At 45.4% G+C, this 22,850-nt stretch overlaps 2 protein-coding genes across 4 annotated transcripts in view; one reads left to right on the plus strand and one right to left on the minus strand.

Annotated features, from left to right (window-relative positions):
- LOC144175032 (14-3-3 protein zeta) overlaps nucleotides 1–22,850 on the plus strand; it is a 274,073-nt gene that overhangs the window by 212,830 nt on the left and 38,393 nt on the right. The window lies entirely within an intron of this gene.
- The window catches only part of LOC144175034 (mRNA turnover protein 4 homolog), a 45,374-nt gene that overhangs the window by 21,167 nt on the left and 1,357 nt on the right, over nucleotides 1–22,850 (minus strand). The window contains exon 3 of the mRNA XM_077704067.1: nucleotides 5,145–5,248. Within this exon, the coding sequence (XP_077560193.1) occupies nucleotides 5,145–5,248 (104 nt within the window). The remainder of the gene's footprint in view (nucleotides 1–5,144; nucleotides 5,249–22,850) is intronic.

Genomic DNA, 22,850 nt, shown 5'->3' on the forward strand with positions numbered 1-22,850 from the left:
AAGACACGCTGCCCGCCGCCGCTGGGTTGCTCTCAGTGTGGCTAACTGAGTCACCATGCCCAGAATCAACGGCAGCGTTCAGTAAACAGACCCAGCGAAGGAGCTTTGACGATTCTGCCAGAGTCAGGGGCGTTTGTTCTGCCGAAATATTTAATTTCAGTCTCCAAAAACGCCAACGGCAGCTTTAAAAAAAAAAAAAAAAAAAAAAATTGTCGCGCCCGAGGAGAATCGAACTTCCCGCCTCCACAACGTGAAGCTAGATTCTACCTATCGTCTATCCCAACAGATGGCGCATTCGTGCAAAATAGACCCTTGCATTAAAAAACACATAAAGGAACAGGAAAGCCTGCGATTCAAACTTTTTTAGCTGGGAACAGGTTTTTAAATATTGTTTTTTATTTCGTATACAGACAAAAGTATTTTGCCGAGCTACTCTATGTCATGGTTGCCAGCATTAGTTTTGGGAGGGACACATACGGCTCGTAGATAAAAAAATTCGATTTGAAAAGTTCTAGAGCGTTATCAGCAAAACCGTTTCTCGTCAAGGTGCTTTAAGTGATGCCCTTTCATTTGGGATAGAGAATATATATTCGACAAAAATCGGTTGTCTGTCCCTTTAAAGTCGTATTATCGGGGTTCCACTGTATTAAGGTGAAAGCTTTGAGTGCCCCATGCTGCGAAAAAAGCCATTCCACTCAACGTGAAAGCTGCCGGAAGTGCAAAGCAGTGATTCGCCATAATGGGCTGTGACGCCATTATCCGCTCACTGCTTCCACCCATCGCATTTCAAATTTCACACCTTCGCAGTGCTTGCGCGCCCCCTGCCTGAAACGGCGCCAGCAGGAGTTCTGTTCTTTTTGTGCTTGCTTTTCCTCCCGCACGTGCTGGCTTTGCACTGCCACTTTTTTTTGCTTACTATCGTAAAAGCCAACCCAACGAGTGTTCCTAACTAAATAAACGCGGGCGCTGCCGGTTAATTACGCATATTTTGTGATCCAGTGGGATCTAAGCCTGGGTCTCCACAGTACCAGTTAGATGCTCTACCAATTGTGCTATCCCAGCATGCTCTGAACTGTAGAATAAAAGTTGATTTTGATTTGATTGTAGGGTTTAACGCGCCGACGCAACGCAGGCAATGAGGCGCGCCGTAGCGGAGGGCTCCGGATTAATTTTGACCACCTGGGGATCTTTAACGTGCGCCGAAATCTCGTGCACACGGGCGTTTTTGCTTTTCGCCTCCATCTGAAAAGTGGCTGCCGCGGCCGGGAATCGAACCCACGATCTCGTGCTCAGCAGCGCAACGCCTTAGCCACTGAGCCACCGCGGCGGGTCGTAGAATAAAAGTTGCTGTCACCATCGTCGGTACATTCTTCATACCACATGCCCACTTGGGAGACTGGCTTGGAATCAGGAGCTTTGAGGGGCTAATGTGCCCCTCAAGGGTAGTGTGTGCCGTGAGACACCTGAACGCGATGGCACATGAGTAGAAGAGGTGCCAACCAACCAGCCACGCAGAACCCCGATACTCGAAAGAGGCTGCGGTGTGTATCAGTCTGCTTGACGACGTGATTCGCGCCACAAGACGAAGGAAATGAAGTGACGAAAGAGATGCAACCACAATGTGTTGCAGTTAAGAAGCCGGGTGAAGTAACTCGCACCAAGACGCAAAGAAATACAAGTGAAGAAAGAGTCTGTAGCACTTTAGAAGCTGTTAATACGTACCACCAGGCTTTCACATAAGCAGCCCTAACTGCCTAGAGGAATTTATTGGGTCATGGCTGCTACAAACAGCGTGCACAGACGAGGGACGAAGGAAGAAGCAACGCTCGTGGCCTCTAAAATCTTCTGAGCGATGAAATCTGGCCACCTTCGCTACCTAACATAGTTCACGAGATACGTGCTGAATTTGGAATTTCAGAGCTGAGTGTTTCACAGTTGGAGGATGCCGGGTTTACGTTTACATCAGAAGAACTGACAGCCTGACTCAAAATCTGCTTCGATACAGTGATTTGATTTCCCAGTTTCGTCCTTTAAGCGCAGAGCATTTTAGGGTCACGCCTTGTCGTTGTAGCTCGCTCGCTGGATCTAAGTAGAACCGGCATTCCGTTGTACCCACTGTTGTCACGGCGTAACCCAGAGGCTTTGAAAGCCAAGCGGTTCATATAGTCACAAGCGTTCGAATCTCGTGAACCGCTGGCGCTTTTCATATATCTTCCCGTTGTTTAGCGCAAAGAGGACAGCAGGCACATTTGAAGCAAAATATCCGTAATTAACCGGCACCGCCCACGTTCATTTAGTTAGGAACACTCGCTGGGTTGGTTTTTACAATAGTAAGTGAAGAAAAGTGGAAGTGCAACACCAGCACGTGCAGGAGGAAAAGCAAGCACAAAAAGAACAGGACTCCCGCTGGCACAGTTTCAGGCTGGGAGCGCGCAAGCTCTGCGAAGGCGGGAAATCTGAAATATATAAGGTGGTAGCAGGAAGCGGAAGCGGATAACGGCGCTACAGCCCATTATGGCGAATCACTGCTCTGCACTTCCGACAGATTTCACATTGAGTGGAACGGCTTTATTTAAAAAAAATAAAGCCTGTTTAGAGAAAAATGCTAGTTGAGAACTGGTGCTCCCTAGTTGCAAAGTATATGAAAACGCATCCTACAGTATGCCGTGTGATAGGAGTGGTCCGATGCTTCTCAAGGCCCCAGTATCTGCCTCGGCCGGTGGTGCGCACTTGCTGCCGTGGACAGCGATTTCCTTAACAACTGTTTTGGGACAAGGGTGCAGACATCTGCTGGAGCCTTGGCAGACAAGGCTGATTAGTGGTGCAGATAACAGAAGACAACAAAACAGCTGCTGAGTTTGAAAGACGGTAACAGCTATCTGGAGGGCTCACTGTTAAGCTTGTTGTACAAGTTGGTATCAGATCTCGTGGCCGTAGTCACCGCCATCACGGAACATTCCTTCAGCCTTTGGGTGCCCTGGTTAAAATAGACAAGAAGGCTGCAAATCCAAGGGGAGCCTGAGGAATTGAAACCCTCGCTAAATTAATTTTACGTTAACTTACCAAATGTTTGAAATTCTTTCCAGATCTGATTGAAGAGCCATTCATGTCGCGCTCTCTTGTGTTCCGCTCTTTTAAAAGAACTGTTACCTGCCAACACTGCACTGGTCTGCCTCTTATTTTAGGTTCTGTGAACCTACACATTTCGCACAGTTGTTGGAGACAGTGCAAAACAATGGGCTGGCAAGTCGGAAAATCTGGTCTCATTGGCCATCTGAGCCACCTTTTTGGTCAAGCCTGTTTTTCCCACTCCTATTGTAAATTCACAAGCATTGAAAAAATGTGATCTACATAAAAAATTTGCAGAGGATGATGGCTGAGGAGGCCGTCCAATCTGACTGTGTGACATGAAGAACACCACCCTCTGATGCCATGCATTTCATCAGCACTGCAAATTGCCAAGACTCTGGACTGCATTCTCTAAGCGGCGTGAAACACTGTTCACGTACAGGGAAAGCCCCGTCTAGAGACATTGACACTGCAAAAAGACCAAGGCATCCATTTCTTCCCCTTCCTGGAAAAAAGGTAAACAAAACCTCAAATGTGGCTCTGTTGTGCCTAAGCTCTGTTGTGCCCTGGTGCCACCCAATGGGACATGCATAAAACAGGAAGCTCGCTCTCCACCACAGCAGTTTTTTGTAATTGCAAGGACAACGCAGCTTTCGAGCCTGGATTGTGCCTTTGAATTACGGACATTCAAAACTACGAACACGAACCAAACCACTCTCGTTATTCGAGCGATTGAGCCAGGTAATACTACTGGGGGACACTAAAATGAAATCGCCGGCTTTGTGGCATGCATGGTGGGTTCAATTCATGCAATCTTTGTACGAGTATCTGCGGAACTGCTCTTTTTACAGCGGAAAGAGAGCGAGAGAGAGAATGCATTTAATGGTAAAAGCGAGGTTAGCAGAGCCATATCGCTTAGCATGCTACGCCATATGAATGAATGAAAACATGAGGGTCTGTAGCTGTTATAGGCTAGGTTCTGACCAAAACTGTCGACAGGGTGTGTAGAAAAACAAGTCGACAGGGTGTGTAGAAAAATGTTGTGTCAGCAAAACTGAATCTTGCGGCCAAGTCAACTTTCTGGTGAATGCCCTGTAGCTCTCAATACAATGACGGTGTCTTGATAAAAGCCATACTGAAATTGGCCGTTAGTTCAAACTCCATCATTTGGCAGAGTTTGATTTACTGATCATAATCAGTTAATTCACAGTGCAGTTGCAAACGTTACAGAATTCCCAGCCACCTATGGAGGGAGTATGGTTATGGAAAACGGAAAATGTCTGTAACTCTTGTCACAGCGAAATTATCCCGAACCAAATGATTTGACAATTACCCACCGAGATGACTCTAACATTATGCTAACTTTCCATTACTTTTCACAATTACGTAGTTCACAGTGAAATTGTAAATATTGTGAAATTGCCGCATGCTCATAATACATGCGCTTCTACAGAAGGAAAACAGATGGCCCCAAAGTTGTCCACTACAATAAAGCTCTAGTCCTTCCAAGTTTCATTCAGCTAATTAGTTAGAAAGTATGGTCAATCAGAAATTACAAACAAACGTGTTTTGTTTCTGGTCATCCTTCTACATAGAGTGAAAGGGCACTGATGCTTTCTTCACCTATGCTATGGTTGCTATTGACTTAGCGTCTTTTCAGGAACATTTCAAGCACGATAAACACATTCCCTGTCATGCTTAAAATCTGTTCATAGCTGTCCTAAGAAAGAAGTCACAATAGTTTCCCATCGACATCACTCACGTGACAACGAGAATGGTGCAAGGAAAACGATAATCCAGAATTAACTTTCCCCACAAAATATGCAAATGCTCTCACGAGTGAAATCTTGAAACGTACTCAACACTTGAGGCCAAAGTTACCTGGAATTTTTTCGTTGTCACAGCTAGGTCTCTTCATAGAACACCCCCACCAATTTCGCAGTGCCGTCCATGCGTCTTTCAAAACCGCGGCCAAGTGAATAAGTGAACTGAGCTAAGTGGGGGCTTCAAACAGTTGCTCTGCCGTTGACAGCCAGTAAACAGTCAATCGACCCCTCGGAGGTTGTCGTGCTCACCTGCTGTCCTTCCAGTCCTGCCGCACGTCCTTGAGCTTGGTGTTGCGCATGTTGGACACTGAGTACACGAACACCTTGTCGTACTTGTTGAACGCATCTCGCACCTGCACGCAACAGCAGTTGCGAGACGAAGGAGGCGTGAGAGGAGACACAAGCACTGCACCGCGCTCAAATACCCCAAGCTTAGGGCCACACTAATGCACAACACAGCCACACGACAACTCCACTGTGTTGTGCCCATTCCTTCCCTTTGTCACCGGTTATTCATAATACAGTGCAGAGGTGTTGACAAGGACAGGGATGCCGCAGGAATACAGCACCCATTACTCCCCAGACCTCTATTGATTGTGGGGTTTAACGCGCCGTAGTGGAGGGCTCTGGATTAATTTCATCCAGCTGGGGTTGTTTAACGTGCACCGAAATATTGGAACACTGGCGTTTTCCCTTTCCGCCTCCATCTAAAAAGCAGCCATTGTGGCTGGGATCCAACCTGCACCCTTGGGCACAACAGCACAATGCCTTAGCCACTGAGTGCACAGCTGTTCTTTTCAATTGTGTGTGTACGCAGGTCGATTAGGTAAATTTCTTTAATCTGGCCAAAGCATGTGTATACGATGCGGATGGCGCATCGCAACACAGCAGAATGGGCACCCTTCCAAATGATGCCAGCATCCAGAATCCAATAGTAGTGCCACGAAGCAGGTACCGCTTATGATTCATTTATCTTTCCAATCATTGCGTCAGGGTCAGCATGGCTATCTTATCTGAAACTCCAAGAGTTCCAGATATGTGAAATGCGAAAACCAGTTCGCAGACTACCAACTATGCGCACAAGTCTGTTTGGCGGTTATCTTTAACGTCGGGTGTCTCTGCAATTTTCTTTTCAGGAACAAGTTTTCTGCAATCAACACTTTTTTGGTAGTAGAATTTATTTGTTTTTTGACAGCCTGGCAACAGGAAACATAAACATAGCAAACTTGAGGCTGAAAAATCATTGTGGACAGAAAGAGCCACAATGATAACATTCTGGTTTCTGCACTAGAAGGTGTCAAGAGTATTGCACAATGTCACGAGGTTGTCTCAGTTTACAACGAAGAACGCTGCCTTAAAAAAAAAAAAAAAAAAATATTTAGCCATACACTTCTCTAACCTACAAGACATGAGGCTATCAACAGGGCTTCTGCTGCTGTGCTTGCGTACACAATGTGGCATGCAAGAAACCTGATTTCAAGGTTCTACAGCTGGAAACCCTGTTCTTTAACTACACCACGTGTTACAGTCCAAGACAAAGGTTACATTACTATAGTACTCTTTATGGACAGTGCAATTGCTTTTCAATACTAATTGATTCAGTACCAATTCCACATTTTGTACGGCTGATAACCGTAAGCGCACTGGCTTCCAGGGGGGGTTAAAGAACAGAAGTAATTGCGAAGGAAAATTTGACATCCACCTCAATGCAGCCATACGGCAACAAAGGAAAGCTATGCAGCTTTCTCATAAACTTTGCAGTTGAAGAAAAATTCGCCCTGGTCCAGCATTCGAACCCGGGACCACCGCTTAACCGGAGCAGTCACTCTACCAACTGAGCTAACCCGGAGGCTAGTCATCTGTAGCGCGACAGCGAATCGATCAACAACTCGAAGTGATGGACAGGCGTTAACTCTTTCGCTACCGCGCCTATCAAAATCGATCAATTTGATCGATACTTTTGGGAGCGCTTTTTCATAGCGTTCCAGGCGTTTCTCGAACAAGTAAAGCTGTTCGGAGTTAGATCAGAAAATGGCCTTTCAAAGTCAGTTTTGTTTTCATTTTTGCAATGGAAACGTGGTTTTTGACACGCTTTTGAATCACCTGGGTGTGGAAAAGGGGCGTGGTCATCGCGCGTCACGGCTACCAACGAAGAATGCGTGCAACTCGTAATTACTCTGCACCACCGCTTGTTTTTTGCTATCAGGGCGTGAATGGGGGAACTAGCAAATGATTTTCAATCGTCAGGTTCGCGCTCTGACAGTAATAATCCCAGAAATCGGCTGAAAATGTCAAGCAGTGCCTGGTTGCAAAGCTACTTTATGATTTTAGGCAGTTTTATTGCCTTTGCGCAAGTTGTTCTAAGTACTGTGGTAGTTCTACTTACCTCAGGACCATTCGCAAACAGTTTACAACAGTTTCGGTTTCGTTTCTGCATCGCGAAATTCATATTTAGCGCTAGTACGCAGTTACCCAACTTCAAGGCTACCTGCCATGGCGCCTGAAGCGTCCGCGACTGATCCTCGAACAAAGCACGCCGCTCCTGATTTCCCCCCACCCTAACCCGATTTCTGCGATAAGAACTTGAGATGCAAGTCAAAAGGTCACACCCAGTCGCCAGATATCTGTTCCGCCGAGGACAGCGCTTCAAACCGGCCTTACACTGCCAGCTGTTCGCCTTCCAGTTTCGTTTCCATGCGAGAGTATATCCGGGTGTCTAATGTTGCTGCTTAGTTGAACTGTCTATTCGGACGGAGTCTCTGATAAGTTTTTGTACTGTTTCATTTGAAAAATGTTAGGTGGCGCTGCAATAGAGGAGGCTCGTTGTGCTGTTCTTTTTTAGCGCGCAACTGCTACTCGGCCAAAGATCGCAGGGCACGATTCTAGCTCATCGTACCTCATTTTTGCGAGCAAGGCTACAATTGCGAGTAAGAATGTGATAATAAAGCTCAGTTTTATGTTTTGAGAGATAACTGACCGTGAACGACAACAAGCATCAGCCACGGCGTTCCGTTTTCAACTTCATGCATGTTTTTTTCCGCATCGCGTGCTTGTCCCAAATATTGTGCTCGCTGTAAATGCAAAGTCAGCCATTGACAAGATGTTTTTACGTTATGTGGGGGCAAATTGGTGCCTCTGATAATGTCAACCCGCCAGATTTATTCCAGGGAACCACCCGAAATTTTACATTTTGAATTGAAGGTTGGGCTTCATCGCATGACACGAGCACCGTGCGTGCTAACATTTTTTTTTTAATATCTGAAAAACTGTTCCGCGCAAGTCGACATTTTTTTAGGGTGTATTTTTGAAATGTTTCCCTACAAAATGTATATTCTAATTTTTTTCTACTATCGGTGGTTTGATATACACAACTCCTTTTTTATCATTTTTTTTTGGCAACTTGACAAAAATTATGATTTTGATATTTTTTTTCATAACTATGATATATGAAAACCTTTAAAAAACTGGTGTTATTGGAAAGGCCGTTAAATAATCTGCATTTTGTGCTCCTGCAATTAGTGCCTAAATAATTTTTTAGCAGGAAAAAAAATGTTTTCTTGAACCCCTAAAAATTGGTCAATTTTCTGCGGTAGCGAAAGAGTTAATTGACCAGATCTAGGGGAAATACCCAAGGTGGAGCAAGTTTCCGTGAAGGAAAGTTTGACATCCACCTCAAAGCAGCCACACGGCTACAAAGGAAGGCTATGCAGCTTTCTCATAAACTTTGCAGTTGAAGAAAAGTAGAAAGTAGAACAGAGGTAAGCGGTGTCAAAACTGCAGAGCACTGATGAGCAGAGCGAGTAGCTTCTCACACTGCCCAACAACGTTTTCCCCCCGCTCTGCTGCAATAACCCAGCGGCCAACGTCAGCCTGTAGCTCGGGGAAAAGGAAGAACCTGACAACTACGGCATTCTAGCAAAGACAGCTTATAGCAATGCTTTGATTTGGAAGCAGATGTGCTTGACACTACCCCATGATTTACAAGTCAGCACGACAGGCTTGCACGAGCGCACCAACCTGCGTCAACACGTTTGGTGGTCAAGCTCCACTGTTTCGTTTATACAAGACAGACGCAGCAGCCAAAAACAGCATAGGCAGATTTGCGGACCCCTACTGCCGCCTGCGTCCACACGAAGCCGCAAGAAGCATTCGACGCTAAACCCATGCGCGCTTATTTTCAAAGATACAGCAAAGTGAGCATTTTTTCTACTGCAACACAGGCATATGCACACACAGACACAAACAAAAAATCTGAAGTACGACACTACCACCTTCCCTTTCCTATCATCCCCATGTTTGGTTTTTTAAAGGGACAGACAACCCATTTTTGTCGAGTATATGTTCTCTATCCCAAATGAAAAGGCATCCCTTAGAGGACCTTAACGAGAAATGGTTTCGCTGATAACGCCCTACAACTTTTTAAGTCAAAATTTTTAGGTCTACGAGCCGTATGCATTCTCCCAAAAACAATGCTGGCAACCATTACATACAGTAGTGCGGCAACATACTTTTGTATGTATGCGAGATGAAAAGCGGTATTTAAAAACTTGTCCCCAGCTAAAAAAGTTTGATTTGCAGGCTTTCCTGTTCCTTTATGAGTTTTTTTAATGCAACAGTCTATTTTGCACGAATGCGCCATCTGTTGGCATGGGTGATAGGTAGAATCTGGCCTCACGTTACGGAGGTCGGCAGTTAGATTCTCCCCGGGCACGTCCTTTTTTTTTTTTTTTAGCTGCCGCTGGCGTACTTGGAAACTGAAATCGAATACTTTGGCAGAAGAAATGCCCCAGACTCAGGCAGAATTGCCAAAGCTCCTTCACTGGGTCTGTTTACTGAACGCTGCCGTTGATTCTGGGCATGGAGGCTCAGTTAGCCACACTGAGAGCGACCCAGCGACGGCGGGCAACGCGTCTTAAAAATAAGGTTTAAAAATACATATACAATTTAAACTTATACAAATAGTTGTATTAAAAGGTTTTCAATAAGTGAATAAACGTTTCAGCACTTACGACAGCTGCTAGGTTTGCGGGTCAAGTGACCGAGACACATATTGGCTGAGGCTGGCAAAAGCAACTGCAAATTAGGCAAGGTTTACAAGCTTGCCGGGCAAGCTATTTGTGCCTCAATGTAGTGCATATTCATTTTACAGCAGTAAAAATGGTGAGGTAAACAATGGAAGTTGTGAAAATACACATAAGCATAGAAGTACCGATGTGCACTGCTGTTGGTACTGGGCACACTATGCTTGTTTTAGCTGCACAGAAGTCCGCCCCTTTGGAGTTGTCTTACAAGGCACTGGCCGACAGGCATAAGACGACGTTGTCTTATGTGACCCTCTTTGCCGAGGATACCCAATGTTTTACAAAACGATTACTTTTTACAGTAACAAAAGCGATCCAAGTGCAAATACGGTCAAAAACAAAGCAACGATGGACGACAATCCACGGCTGAGTACGGCAGCACCACCTGGGAGGACTTGCGGCAAGCAAGCCTGCATAGCCGAATAACGCCGTGGAAGTCTGTTTGAATACTTCCACTTATGACTTCATGGCAGACGTCGCGGAAACACACGATTTAGCGGGAAAATCAAAAGTTTAACCTAAATTGATTAATTTCCCCGGTGAAGACGGCATCATTTGCTGCCGGACAAGCGCTGGGGGCACTATAAAACACAAAATCTTTCGAATAAAACAAACTTGTATTTTGTCTGCATGGCCCCTTTAAGGCACACCTTTTTCTTTAAAATTCAAGAGCCATGCCACTCCGTGAAGGCGGATGACAAACCAAGCTTCGGTACGAGCTATAAGTGATATTCATTGAAAAGTTCAGCTGTAAATTTCTCCGCTTGGCAACGATGGAAACGGCCACAGACATGGCGCGGCTTGTGCCACTCTGCCCACACGCCGAAGGGAAAAAACACCAGCGTGCGTTGTCTGCTCCGTTTCAACCCAATTATCAACAGTGGTGTCAACAGAGATGCTATTGACCGCACTCACATTGGAGTCGAGGCATTACTTCGCGTTCGGTGGGGTAGTAGAGTTTGGAACGCACAACACACATCATGGGCTTAGCACAGACAAGTATCGCCATCCCGCGGAGCCCCGCATAACCAGTGACGGCGCACTTACATGGTTGCCTGCATGCGCACCTCGCCAGTGAATACAAGCTATACATGGCATCCTCATTATGACGACAGAACAGAAAGGAAATTCAAAATGGAGAACGTCAACTTTAACGACGGGACTGCCGCCCCAAGGAACCAGGGGAAGCTAGACACTCTTGCGCTTGGAACGCCGACAGAAACGGCGGTGCGAATGTGGACAAGGTCGCTGGGCAGTGGCAAATCCTTAAAAAAACCTTTATAATCTATCTGAGAGTCTACTGATATTTAAAATGGTGCCCACTGATAACTAATTGACTCAAAACACATATCAGAGTGATAAGACGTACAAGCTTGATGTGCAAGTCAAATTTTGATCTTCAAAATAGCGTATGCTGATAACTAATTTGCTCGGAGTGAGTATATCCACGTGATAAAACAGATAAGCATGAGGTTCCCCTCATGCTTTAAAGGAGCCGTGAAGACAAAATACAAGTTGAGTTTATTAGAAAGACTGCTTAGTCCCGATAACAATGATGCCAATATCATCGGAATCTTCGAACAAATAACGGAGATATTAAAGAAAACGTGTGAAGCAGTTGCGACCCCCTAGTTAATTTCCCGCAACTTTTCTATGACGTCACGGAACCTTGTTTGTGCGATTGGCGGCCGCCTAACTGACCTGTCGCGACGACACATGACTGGATGTCTGTAATGGGGCCTCTAGTTCCATTTGACCGCATCACTTGAATGCTAACGTGCAGTTTATGCACTGAAAATTGTGTTTTATTGTTGGCCCGTATGACGTCATTCTTGCTCATAACACGTCACTGTTGCGCAAAATTTGAAAGTTTTTAAATACTTCTTGCTTAGTTTTTAAATACTTCTTGCTTGTTTTATAGTGCCCCCAGTGCTTGTCCTGCAGCAAACGATGCTTTAGTCAGTAAAAATGAATCAATTTCTGTTAAAATTTTGATTCTCCCACCAAATCGCGTGTTTCTTGAGGTAGTTTGCGATAATGCCACAAAAACAGGTCTTCAAGCGAACCCAAATGCGGCACTAGGCTTTTAGAGGAAGCCTTGTTTACCGTCAATCCTCCCAGATGGTGCCACCATACCGTAACTGACCTTTGACCACCGTTGTTTTGTTTTGACCGTATTTGCACCTGTCTTGTTTTCGTTACAGTAGAAAGCCCTCGTTTTGTGAAACATGGGGTATACTTGACAAACAGTGTCGCGTAAGACGATGTTGCTTAAGCCAATCGGCCGGTGCCGTGTCAGACAACCCGAAAGCGCCATACTGCTGTGCAGCTATTGGCGGTGAGCGCGAACACAGGCGGCGCTGCGAAGCGCGCCTCCGTGACGTCAGCTTAGGGATTCTTGCATTTGTCGTCTGCTTCACTCAGGATCGCTCTCCCTGCTGTTCCTTTGCGCTCGGTCAACGTCTGATGCTTGTCCGCACCAGAATTGGCGTGTGGGTAACTTTTTATCATAATAATAGGCTTAAAATCGCATACAATAGCTCATGGGCTCATGGTGTCAATTAAAGTATAGTTTTGGATACCGCTACGGGAGAAACATTGCCGGCGCCACCCCATTCCTTGCGAAGCCGGTCCTGTGCGGAGCGCGAAGAGTCGGAGCTACGCGTCAGCTTCTCATGTAAGTATTCGAACAAAAGGAACAGTCAGCTGCTAATAACCGACAACAGCGAAAATGGAAGACCAAAACAAATTCTAGGCCTTCAGGGCTGTCGGCTTTGGCAGAAGGCATCACGATTCCCGGTAATCATATGTAAGGTAAAACAGTTTTTGCAACCTTGCCGAACGCTCGAACGCGTTTTGTCACATCACTTTACGTTGTCAAGGCATGAAAGTTTGCCGACATGCACTATAGACTGCAAAAAACTGTAGGTTGAGTTCCAAATAACCCAGGGTGTATATACGCGCGTGCTGACTCTATACCAGGCATCTAACCAGTATGGAGGTTTATTGAGCAAAACGAGTCACGTCTTCGTTAAATTTATAGTAACACATATATGTTTGTTAAGACCTGGAGGGATATTTCGGAACATTTTGCCCAGCCACATCTTCCCGATATTCGGATATGCGTTATAGGAAAACTGCACTCAAGAGGAGGAGGAGGAGTAAGGGGAGGAGGGGAAAACTTTGTTTAACAATTAAATCGATCTGGTTAGTGGGCCGAGTCCTCAGTCCAGGACAAGAGAGTAAAAGTAATTTTCTTCAAATCATAGAACGCCATCCCGAGTAAAATAGGATTTGTTCTTCGCGCCTGGAAGGGTCAATAAAGAGCTACTTGGAATTCTTCTTCGGTTTCGAGTCTTGTAATATATGCAGGTATACTATTTATTACGTTAGTTAGCGAGTACATCATGACTTCAACACTGTAATCATGTCATTATTGTTCGAGTTGAGAGTCAGTTCGTTTGAAAACTATATAATTATGATAGAAATTCGGAGCACAAAAGCCGCCTTCGAGTGCTGTGGACCACGTTGTTTAGGGCGCGATCGCGGTGGCGTAGCACAAACCTTCTTATTGTATTTGCATGTGAATAAACAAAGCACGCTGCGGATATGCACCTTCTTGCACGCAGCCGTAATGAAAGCCAATTTGTGAAGAAGGGAATGTATGCCATACAAAATGAAGGAAATATCCACACGACCTTTGTGAGGCTCCCAAACATCTCGAAACTTCCTAATAAGAAGTTGGTGACGGCGCAAAAAAATTAATGCATTGGGCAGAAAAAAAAGCAAGAAACATTAATCCGATACAAGACAACAACGAAAGAAACAGAAGAAAGCCGCTTTATTTCCTGCTGTGCGATGAGCGTGTAGAGGCCGCTGCTTGGTACGTAGTATTACACTGTTGAGTCTTCATAGGAGCATCTCAAAAATACTGCAGGGAAGCCTACGTATTTTGAATACTTATCAAGAAGCTCTGATCGCTGATCCTCGCGAATAAGCAAGAAAGGACGAGTTACACACATCTTCTGACCGATACTCTGAAGAAAGTTGTTCTCTATCTCTCAGTGTGTTGCAAACTTGTGGGGGATGCAGCTTCAAATTATTCAGATGCGTCAGAAGCTGGCAAAACAACTGAGTCGCTAGAAATACGCTTTTTAACGCACTACAGCAACGAAGCGGGCGATTTCTAGCCCAGGCACTGTTGCCCCTCACAAGCGGAGTGTAGCAGACGACAGCGGCGCGAATCCCTAAGCCGACGTCAGAGCCAGGGGGGGCCACTCAAAGATCTCACCGCCAATAACAAGCCTAGTGTGCGCAGTACAGTGTGCGTCAGGATTGTCTAGGGCAAGCGAGCGCGCGACTGTGGAGCATGCTGGCGACCCCTGCTGATAGTGGCTGGGTTGGAGACAGCTCGCAACTGCGCGTGCGCGCCCCTTTGACAGGCTCGGTCCGGTCGTCACTTGTCATGTGCCCGTCTAATTTACAGACGCCACCAGCCACGAGGAGCGCTTGCCCCGTGCTGTGCCAGTCGTGAGCGGTGACAAGGGAGACTCGCGTGTCGTTTGATGCGGTGTGATATCACCGCAAGCAGTTACGTAATTGTACAAAACGTTCGACCGAAAGCGCTGCAGGCCACTATGGATGTGCTCATTTCGTTTGCTACACCTGATGTTTGCGATAAAACAGTTTCAGTAACAATACCTGCAGAAATTAAGAAATTGACAGAATCGTCGATTAACACGTTGCTTATTTACGTCACTTGCCTACATTTCGAGTGAGTTGGCTATGAGAAGCCAAATACGTTATGTTATTGTCAATGTTTTCCTTTGTTTCTTTCCACCAGCAGCAGGAGAAAGAGCAATAAACATTTAGTAGGGCAGTCAATTATGTACATTTACACCATTACATCGAGCAAATACATTTACCTTATTTACCCGATTCTAACACGCACCCGATTTTCCTGGCAAAAAAAAAAAAAAAAAAAAAAACACCGAAAAAACGTGCACCTCCGATTGCAACGTGCACGGGACTTTGTGACCGAGACAAACGAATGCGAGAAAAATGGGCGATTTATTTCCCGAAGTAATCTCACTCATCTCGCTCCTAGTCGCTCTCCGCTGACCACAACATCTCGGCCTCGGTGCCTTCAAGCGCGTTCGCGATGCCACACTTCTGAACGAACGTTCAACCATGGTCGATTGGCTGGCCCCCGCCTCGCACGCCCATCTCGAGAGCTTCTCCAGAGGTGCACACTACAGCCGACCGCTCGTTATGAACGCGTGGGAGCTGCTGCTGCCATTGCTGTTATCAAGCGCGCAAGTGAAACGATTTGACGATTTGTGTGAACGCCGATAGAAAAGCCTAGGCGCCTAGGCTTGTTGCGCCCGAAAAATCGTTGCTAAAAGCTTTGGCGCCATCTTGAGATGGCGATGGGTGGGACGAAATTTCTGCTGTTTCGGTTTTGTACCCGATTCTAACGCGCATGCAATTGTTCAGCCTATTTTTTCGGAAAAAAAGTGCGCGTTAGAATCGGGTAAATACGGTACTTTTCCTCCGGCGCATGGCTTATGCCAGGGGTTCCTCAGTTTTCGCGAATTTTTTTTTTCGTGTTCTCTTCGACCTTCCCGGAGCTTTTTATTTTGGTCTTTTTTATTTGGGGGAAATGCATAAGATGCTTTGTTTAATTCGCTTTGGTAACTTTTCTATTTCTTCATTTGTTGTTTTTAATCCAAATTTTGTCGGAATAGTTATCTGTATTTGCGATATTACAACGAATAAATGTGGTACTTCCGCGAAATATGCATTTTTGTGGAAGGACAAGGGTTTTATTCCCGGCCGGAGCAGCTGCTTTTCTGATGGAGGCAAAAAGCAAAAAATGCTCGCGTGTGCGAGATTTTGGCGCGTGTTAAAGATCCCGAGGGGGTAAAAATTAATCCGGAGCCCTCCACTACGGCGCGCCTCATCGCCTGCGTTGCGTCGGCGCGTTAAACCCAACAATCAATCATTTTGGTGGAAATGCAGGGCATTGTAATGGCGCTTGGTGTAACTGCCAAAGAATGCTAAGTATACAAATCTGGCGAACATTATTCTTAATTAACCGTAAATCACTTTAATGCTTACAGAATCTCATAATAGGGGAAGGTCGTGGTTGGTTGAAAAAAAAAAAAGGAGTCATAGTGCAGTCATTTCTGTACACACGATGATTAGGAAAGTAAAACGTAGAAGTGCTATGTTTCTTCAAAACAAGTAGAGGCACCGCAGCGTCACATCTAAATTGTTTTGGTCGAAATGATAAAGAAGACAAATTTTTCTGCCAAAAGAGGGCAAAGACGATGCGCATGCATTTATTCGCACAGCCACGTTCGTTGCTGCCTCTCATATCTGCCACCTTGCCAATATCATTTATTGTGACGTAACTGGTGCCGTACGCGTGGAAAAAGCGGAAGCGGCCACCAACCTAAATTTTCGACGGCCGGTGAGAGGACAATTAGCAAGCAGACAGTGATAATTTTCGCCCGAAGGTACAAATACGAAAAGCAGGCCTGTGCATTGGTAGTTCGAAGAATGGAGGCTCCTCGACTTATGCACGAAGAACGCTGGGCCATAGTTCTTATGGGATGCACCATGCTGCAAAGAAGTATATGCGCTGCAACAGGACGTCTAAAGGCCACAGTAAGTCGTGTGCTGCAGGCGCATTACTGCGAGGGCCGAATATGCGAGCAACCGCGTGCAAGCGTCAGAAGAAAAATGACCGCCACGGAGGACCAGCTTATTACCGGAGCGGCATCTGAGGACCCTTTCCTCAGTGCACGTGAAATTCGAGACGAGGTGGGTGTTGGCAACCTCAGCGTGTCTACGATTAGACGTCGGCTTCACGAAGCAGGACTGAAGAACCAGATCGCTGTGCAAAAGACACTGCTGGAGCAGAGCCACCGGGACCAGCGAATGGAGTTCACATCAGTCGTTAAGTCGTGGACGCCGGAAAACTGGCGTGCGGTCGTATTTACGGACGAGGCTTATTTCTGTACCCGCTGGCATCAAGAAAGGAAAGTTTGGCGTCCACGACGCAGTCGGTAAGTTCAGCAGATTATATAGTGCTCACGAAGGGCTGACACAGCAGAAATATAGACACATTAAATTAGCTCTATCTCTTTTAGTGTGTAAATTTTGTGGGCTGTTATGCAGCGTACTGGTGTTTTAATCTTCCCTCAAAAGACAACAAGATAAACATTTAGGACTTACCTGATAATTGGCAGCTTTTTAACTTATTATCATCATTCCATACAAATATTACTGAGCATGATGGCTCGGAGACATTCACTTATGACAAGTTTCAATAACGTAAATAACACCTAAACGTTCTTTAGTACTAAGGAAGGCATAGCTAGTGTTTGAAAAGGAATTTTGCACTTCCAGGTGCAACCAAAACGTCGGACTCACAGGACTGTGAAAATTTTCATTGCTACTCGAAGTCAACTAGCATGAGGTGCTGTTTGCTCTGCTTGATGGGGCCCACCCGGGACTATTTTTCCACGTAGTACTCACAGTTTTTCTATCTCCCCTTTTCAGGAATGACCCACGGTACACATGGAAGGTCCGTTTGAGCGGTCGCACGTCCGTACTTGTGTGGGGTGCGTTAAGCTATGACAGCCTCGGACCTTTTTACCGCGTGAATGAGAAGATGACGTCTCAAACGTACTCCGACTTAATCCAATACATTCTCCTCCCCTATGTCCTGGATGGTCCTTTTCCTGACGGGCTGTTTCACCTTCAACAAGGTGGAGCCCCAGTCCACACTGCAAGGGCACTGCAGGCCACGCTTGAGAATCTGGGCATCATGACGTTGCCGTGGCTGTCAAGGAGCCCCAATTTAAACATCATCGAAAATGACTGGAGCCTCATGAAAAAAAAAACTTGGCCAGGCAGCCTGGCCTTGGCGTAACGACCGCAGACAAGTTGTGGACCGCCATTGAAGCCGAATAGAACCGCCTCCACCAGCAGATTCTCTGTACAACTCACTTCCAGAAAGAATTGCGAAGGTCCAGGCAAGTGGGGGTGATCCCATTGACTCTACGAGTCACTGCAAATTCCGGTTTTCATATCAATAGGCTTTGATTAGATTTTTTTTCTTCGTAAATGAACACTATATCAGCGAATGAACTGAACAAAAGCATGTAATTACGCTTTTTTGCTTTCACAATGCGCATTGTTTGAGGTAATCACCAAATGCGTGAGGAAATGTTTGGGCCCAGCATTGACGATATTAATTAAAAAAGGCTGAGTTTAGAAGTTTAAAGTGCTATTTACCAAGCAACTTGCGCTGATATTCCATATCACGCGTAACAAACGAAACAAGTGCATGGATAGTGGCCAACGACCCTTTCGGTCGAACCTTTTGTGCGATTACGTAACTGCTTGCGGTGATATCGCACCGCGTCAAACCACGCGCGAGTCTCCCGTGTCACCGCTCACGACTGGCACCGTGCGAAGCAAGCGCTCCTCGTGGCTGCTGGTGTCTGTAAATTAGACGGGCACATGACAAGCGACAACCGGACTGAGCCTGTCAAAGGGGCGCGCACGTGCAGTTGTGAGCTGTCTCCAACCCAGCCTCTATCAGCAGGTGTTACCAGTGTGCTCTGCAGTCGCGCACTCGCTTGCCCTGGACAAGCCTGACACGCACTGTACCAACAGCAGCGCACACTGGCACTTTTATCTTTATGTGCACTTTCGTAACTTCCATGTTTACCCCACCATTCTTACATGCATTACATTTAAGCAAAAGATTGCCTTTGCTTCAATCGCACAGCTGGGCGCGTGACATCATCTGTTCGGTTGCGGGAAACGAGCCAGTGGATCGCATGGTCATTCCCTTTTTTCCTAATTATGTGGCTTATTTGAGCGAGACTTAAGTTAAAAGTGGTTTCAGTATGATTCTAATGAGGCAATCTTTCAAATGAACCAAAGTTGTGTTTTGTTTGCATGACCCCTTTAAAGACACGTCTCTTCGACCTCAAACATGAAAAAAATATACATGAAACCCTGCCCACATAAGCTTTGATAAAAAATAAGTGCTGACAGGAAAGCTCCAACTAAATCTTACGCATATAACACTTCAATATGCTAAGGTAATTAAAGAATTCTTACACCTTGCTTCGGTGCCTTTTTAAAGATCTCCACAAGGCCTCAATTACCCCGAAGCTTTGACACATGATACCCCAGTTTGAATTTTTGCACCCAATTTGCCTGCAGCTGCTTCTCGCATACACTCGCATTGCCTTTATGCCACCTGAGTAAGCCTGGTGGACATTTTACACAAACAGTCGTCAAAGGCTTAGTTCGACACATATCTATGCTGTCACACAACTGCTATGAACAATACGTGAGCACGCTTATCAGACATACGTTACAGGAACGTTACATTTAAAGGGGCCATGTTTTATTCAAAAGATTTCGTGTTTTATAGTGCCCCGAGCGCTTGTTCGGCAGCAAATGACGCCATATTCACAGAGAAATGAATCAATTTAGGTTAAAATTTTCATATTCCCGCCAAATCGTGCGTTTTCATGATGTCAGCAATGAAGTCACAAGTGCGTGAATTCAAACGAACTTACCACTGCGTCATTCAGCTCTGCAGCCTTGCTCGCCGTCCATCCTCCCAAATAGCACTACTAAACTCATCCACGAACCGTTGTCCGCCGTTGCTTTATTTTTGACCGTATTTGAACCTGGCTTGTTTTTGTTACGGAAGTAACCGTTTCGTGAAACATGGGGTATGCTAGACCAGCAGCATCATGTAAGCCAATGTCGCTTACGCCAATAGGCCAGTGTCATGTAAGGCAACTCCCAAGCAGCGGACTACTGTGCAGCTAAAAAAGCATAGTGTGCCCAGTAGCAACAGCAGTGCGCATCGGTACTTCTATGTTTACGTGCATTTTCGTAACTTTCATTATTTACGCCACCATTGTCACTGCTGTAAAATAATATGCATTACATTTAAGCGCAAATAGCTCGTGCCTAATTTGCGTTTGCCGGCCTCAGCCAATCGCGGAGATGCCACATATGACATCATCGGCTTTGTTGCGGGAAATGAGCTAGTGGGTAGCATGGCCTTTCCCTTTTTTCCTAATTATACGGCTTATTTGAGTGAAGTGGGCATTGATAGTGGTGTCAGTATGATTCTTACGAGGCAATCTTTCAAAATGAACCAAAGTTGCGTTTTGTCTGCATGGCCCCTTTAAGAAGGAAGAGAGACAAGTTTGAGGACACCTAAGCACTCCCTCACGAGTTCTGAATGCGAAAGCACCAATGTACGAGTGAACGCCGCTGAGCATTCGTTTGAGTGCGTACGTTGAAGACACGGCCAAATGAAAATTGGCAATTCGGCTGCGAGTGTCCCACACCAGCTATCACTGCCACTGGCTAATCCCCTTGAGTCGGTATATGAGACATAGTTGGTTGCACTGACATCGCAGCCAGATGCGAATTGGTAAACCGGCTGCGAGATTCTGAGATTTTGACAATGCGGTATTCCGTTTTCAAATCAGTGCAGGCTGGACACTTCCTGTTGCACCTAGTGGTTCATCATCATCATCATCTTGATTTCCTTAGAAGGAGGAGGCGGAACAAAAAGCTGTGAAAAGAGCTCGACAAGGGCCCCGACCCTTATAAGTTGACAACATGGCAGTTCGCACATTTTTGATTTTAAACAGACAAGTACAGAAATCATTGAAGCACATGACATTAAGAAAATCCTGATACAATATGATAATGACTCCTAATAGTTATACAATGAATAGGTGACCTAGTGAGGGCATAACTACACCAAAAAGTGTTTTCAAATATCAGTTTGCACTATAGTGTACATGCTGCTCAAGAAACAGCCTAATTGCATGGCTGCCTTTTCTAAACGAGTCGAATTTGTCTAATAAAACTGGCAAGGTATAATTCAGAGACTGTTTGTCATAAGCACGTTTGAGGTGTTGGTATTATCCAGGTTTCTTTATGTTGTGTTTGTCGATTGGGGGATTCTCTCTTAAGTTAGATAAAGTTGATATGAAGTCATCATTGCTTTTGACAAAACGTTTGTGTTAGTAAAAGTTTATCCTTGTATAAAGAAAAAATAGGAAGAATGTAATATTTTCAGAAAAGATCACCAGTGGGATGAAGAAAATGCGCATTGGCAAATGTATCGAACGTCTCTTTTTTGTAATATGTGTATGCTTAAAGGGACCCAGAAAAGCCTTCTGTAAAAGTTACAAAAGGCCTGTATTGTCACGTAGCACCAATATAGCGATGCAATGCCGTTGGAATTATTGATCTACATTCAGTATTAGCTTCCCCAGAAGCAATTAAATGCACCTCTCCCCACTTGCCGATCAACACCTCCTCCCTCTCTGTTTACTTCAAAGCAGCTGGAAACACTGGGAATAGCCATGTGACATCGCGACGCTCGACTTCCGTTCTGCGCTAGCTACATTCCTGCGCCTAGGCACGCGTCAATCGCTGCGTACCCGCCTTCGCAGCCTTTGCCTCGGGATCGCGTAGGAAGGAGGAAGAGCAGCCGGAAGCCAATGCAGTGACACCGCCGGCGGCTGACCTCGCCGGCGATTGGGCGAATCAGGGGGCGCCTTCGCCGTTGCGTCAGCCGCGGTCGGCTCGCTGCGGCGTCGCGCTCATCGGCTGAGAAAGGCGATCTTCAAAAATTGTTTTCAAATTATCCGTACAACGTATGGGGCTCACACTTGGCTCAAAAATCCCCCGTTATGTGTTCTACCACCTGAATGCATTTGGTTGCCACCTTCACAAAGCTTTTCGGGGTCCCTTTAAATTTGCAACTCCTGTAGTGCACCATACAAGACTGCAATATTGAATATGTGAAGCAACTAATGAATTATACAATAATACTTTCACTTTTGTGGGAACAATGTTTCTCAATCACGCAATAACACCAACTGCAGATAAAATTCTGCTCTGGACACTGCCGCAATCTTCTTCATCAACTGCTAAAGCGAGCTGCCTGTTCAGCCTCTGTGGCTATCGGGTAGAGACACGGCTGCTACCGCTTACATCCTGTGTTCGGGCCCCAGCAATTCTACATTTTTATTTTATTTCCGAGATTATTTAATTGAAAAAATGCTCTCTTAGAACGGTGCTATGATTTTTTTTTCATAAATAAAGAATATGCAGCACCTTATAGGTCAGTTTAGGTGCAGAGAGGAGCCCATCATCACATTTAATACCCCTGCTACACTGGGGTCCAAATGTCATTTGAACCAAATGTCATTTGACTCAAATGGGTTGCTTCACATGCCATTCAGAATCCGCCGTGCTACACTACAATTTCGATGGCATTTGAAAGCTTTCACAACTGTTCGCTGTGCTGTAGTGGCACTGTTGTTGCCCCGTTCCGTTTTCGTACAGTAATACAACAATCAAACTTAGGAGCAGTCCGAGGCAGTAAAATGACATCAAATTAGAAGAGACACCAGTTTTGACTTTAAATATGGCTGTCTTGCGTTGTTTTTGTTTGTGTTTTTTGCAACTGACCCACTGGTTTTGAGAGTATGAAAATTAAATATGTTGATTTCGTATTTTAAGTAAATAAACAGTGAACAAAGTTTCACAAACAACAATATTTTGTTTGTTTTACGTACAGAAGTATTATATTTTTTATTGCCGATCGAAGACGCTGCGTCCGAGAGTGCTGGAAATGGCATTTGAAATCTTAAATGTCTCTCTCGGTGCTCATTTGGCTCAAATGTCATTTGAGCCAAATGGCATTTAAAAACCTAGTGTAGCAGCACAACTTGGCATTTGAGCAAAATGACATTTGGTTCAAATGACATTTAGATCTCAGTGTAGCAGGGGTATAACT

This window comes from Haemaphysalis longicornis, unplaced genomic scaffold (assembly GCF_048455015.1).
Source record: "Haemaphysalis longicornis isolate Haplotype H1 unplaced genomic scaffold, Haemaphysalis longicornis Haplotype H1 scaffold_3, whole genome shotgun sequence".
NCBI lineage: Eukaryota > Metazoa > Arthropoda > Arachnida > Ixodida > Ixodidae > Haemaphysalis > Haemaphysalis longicornis.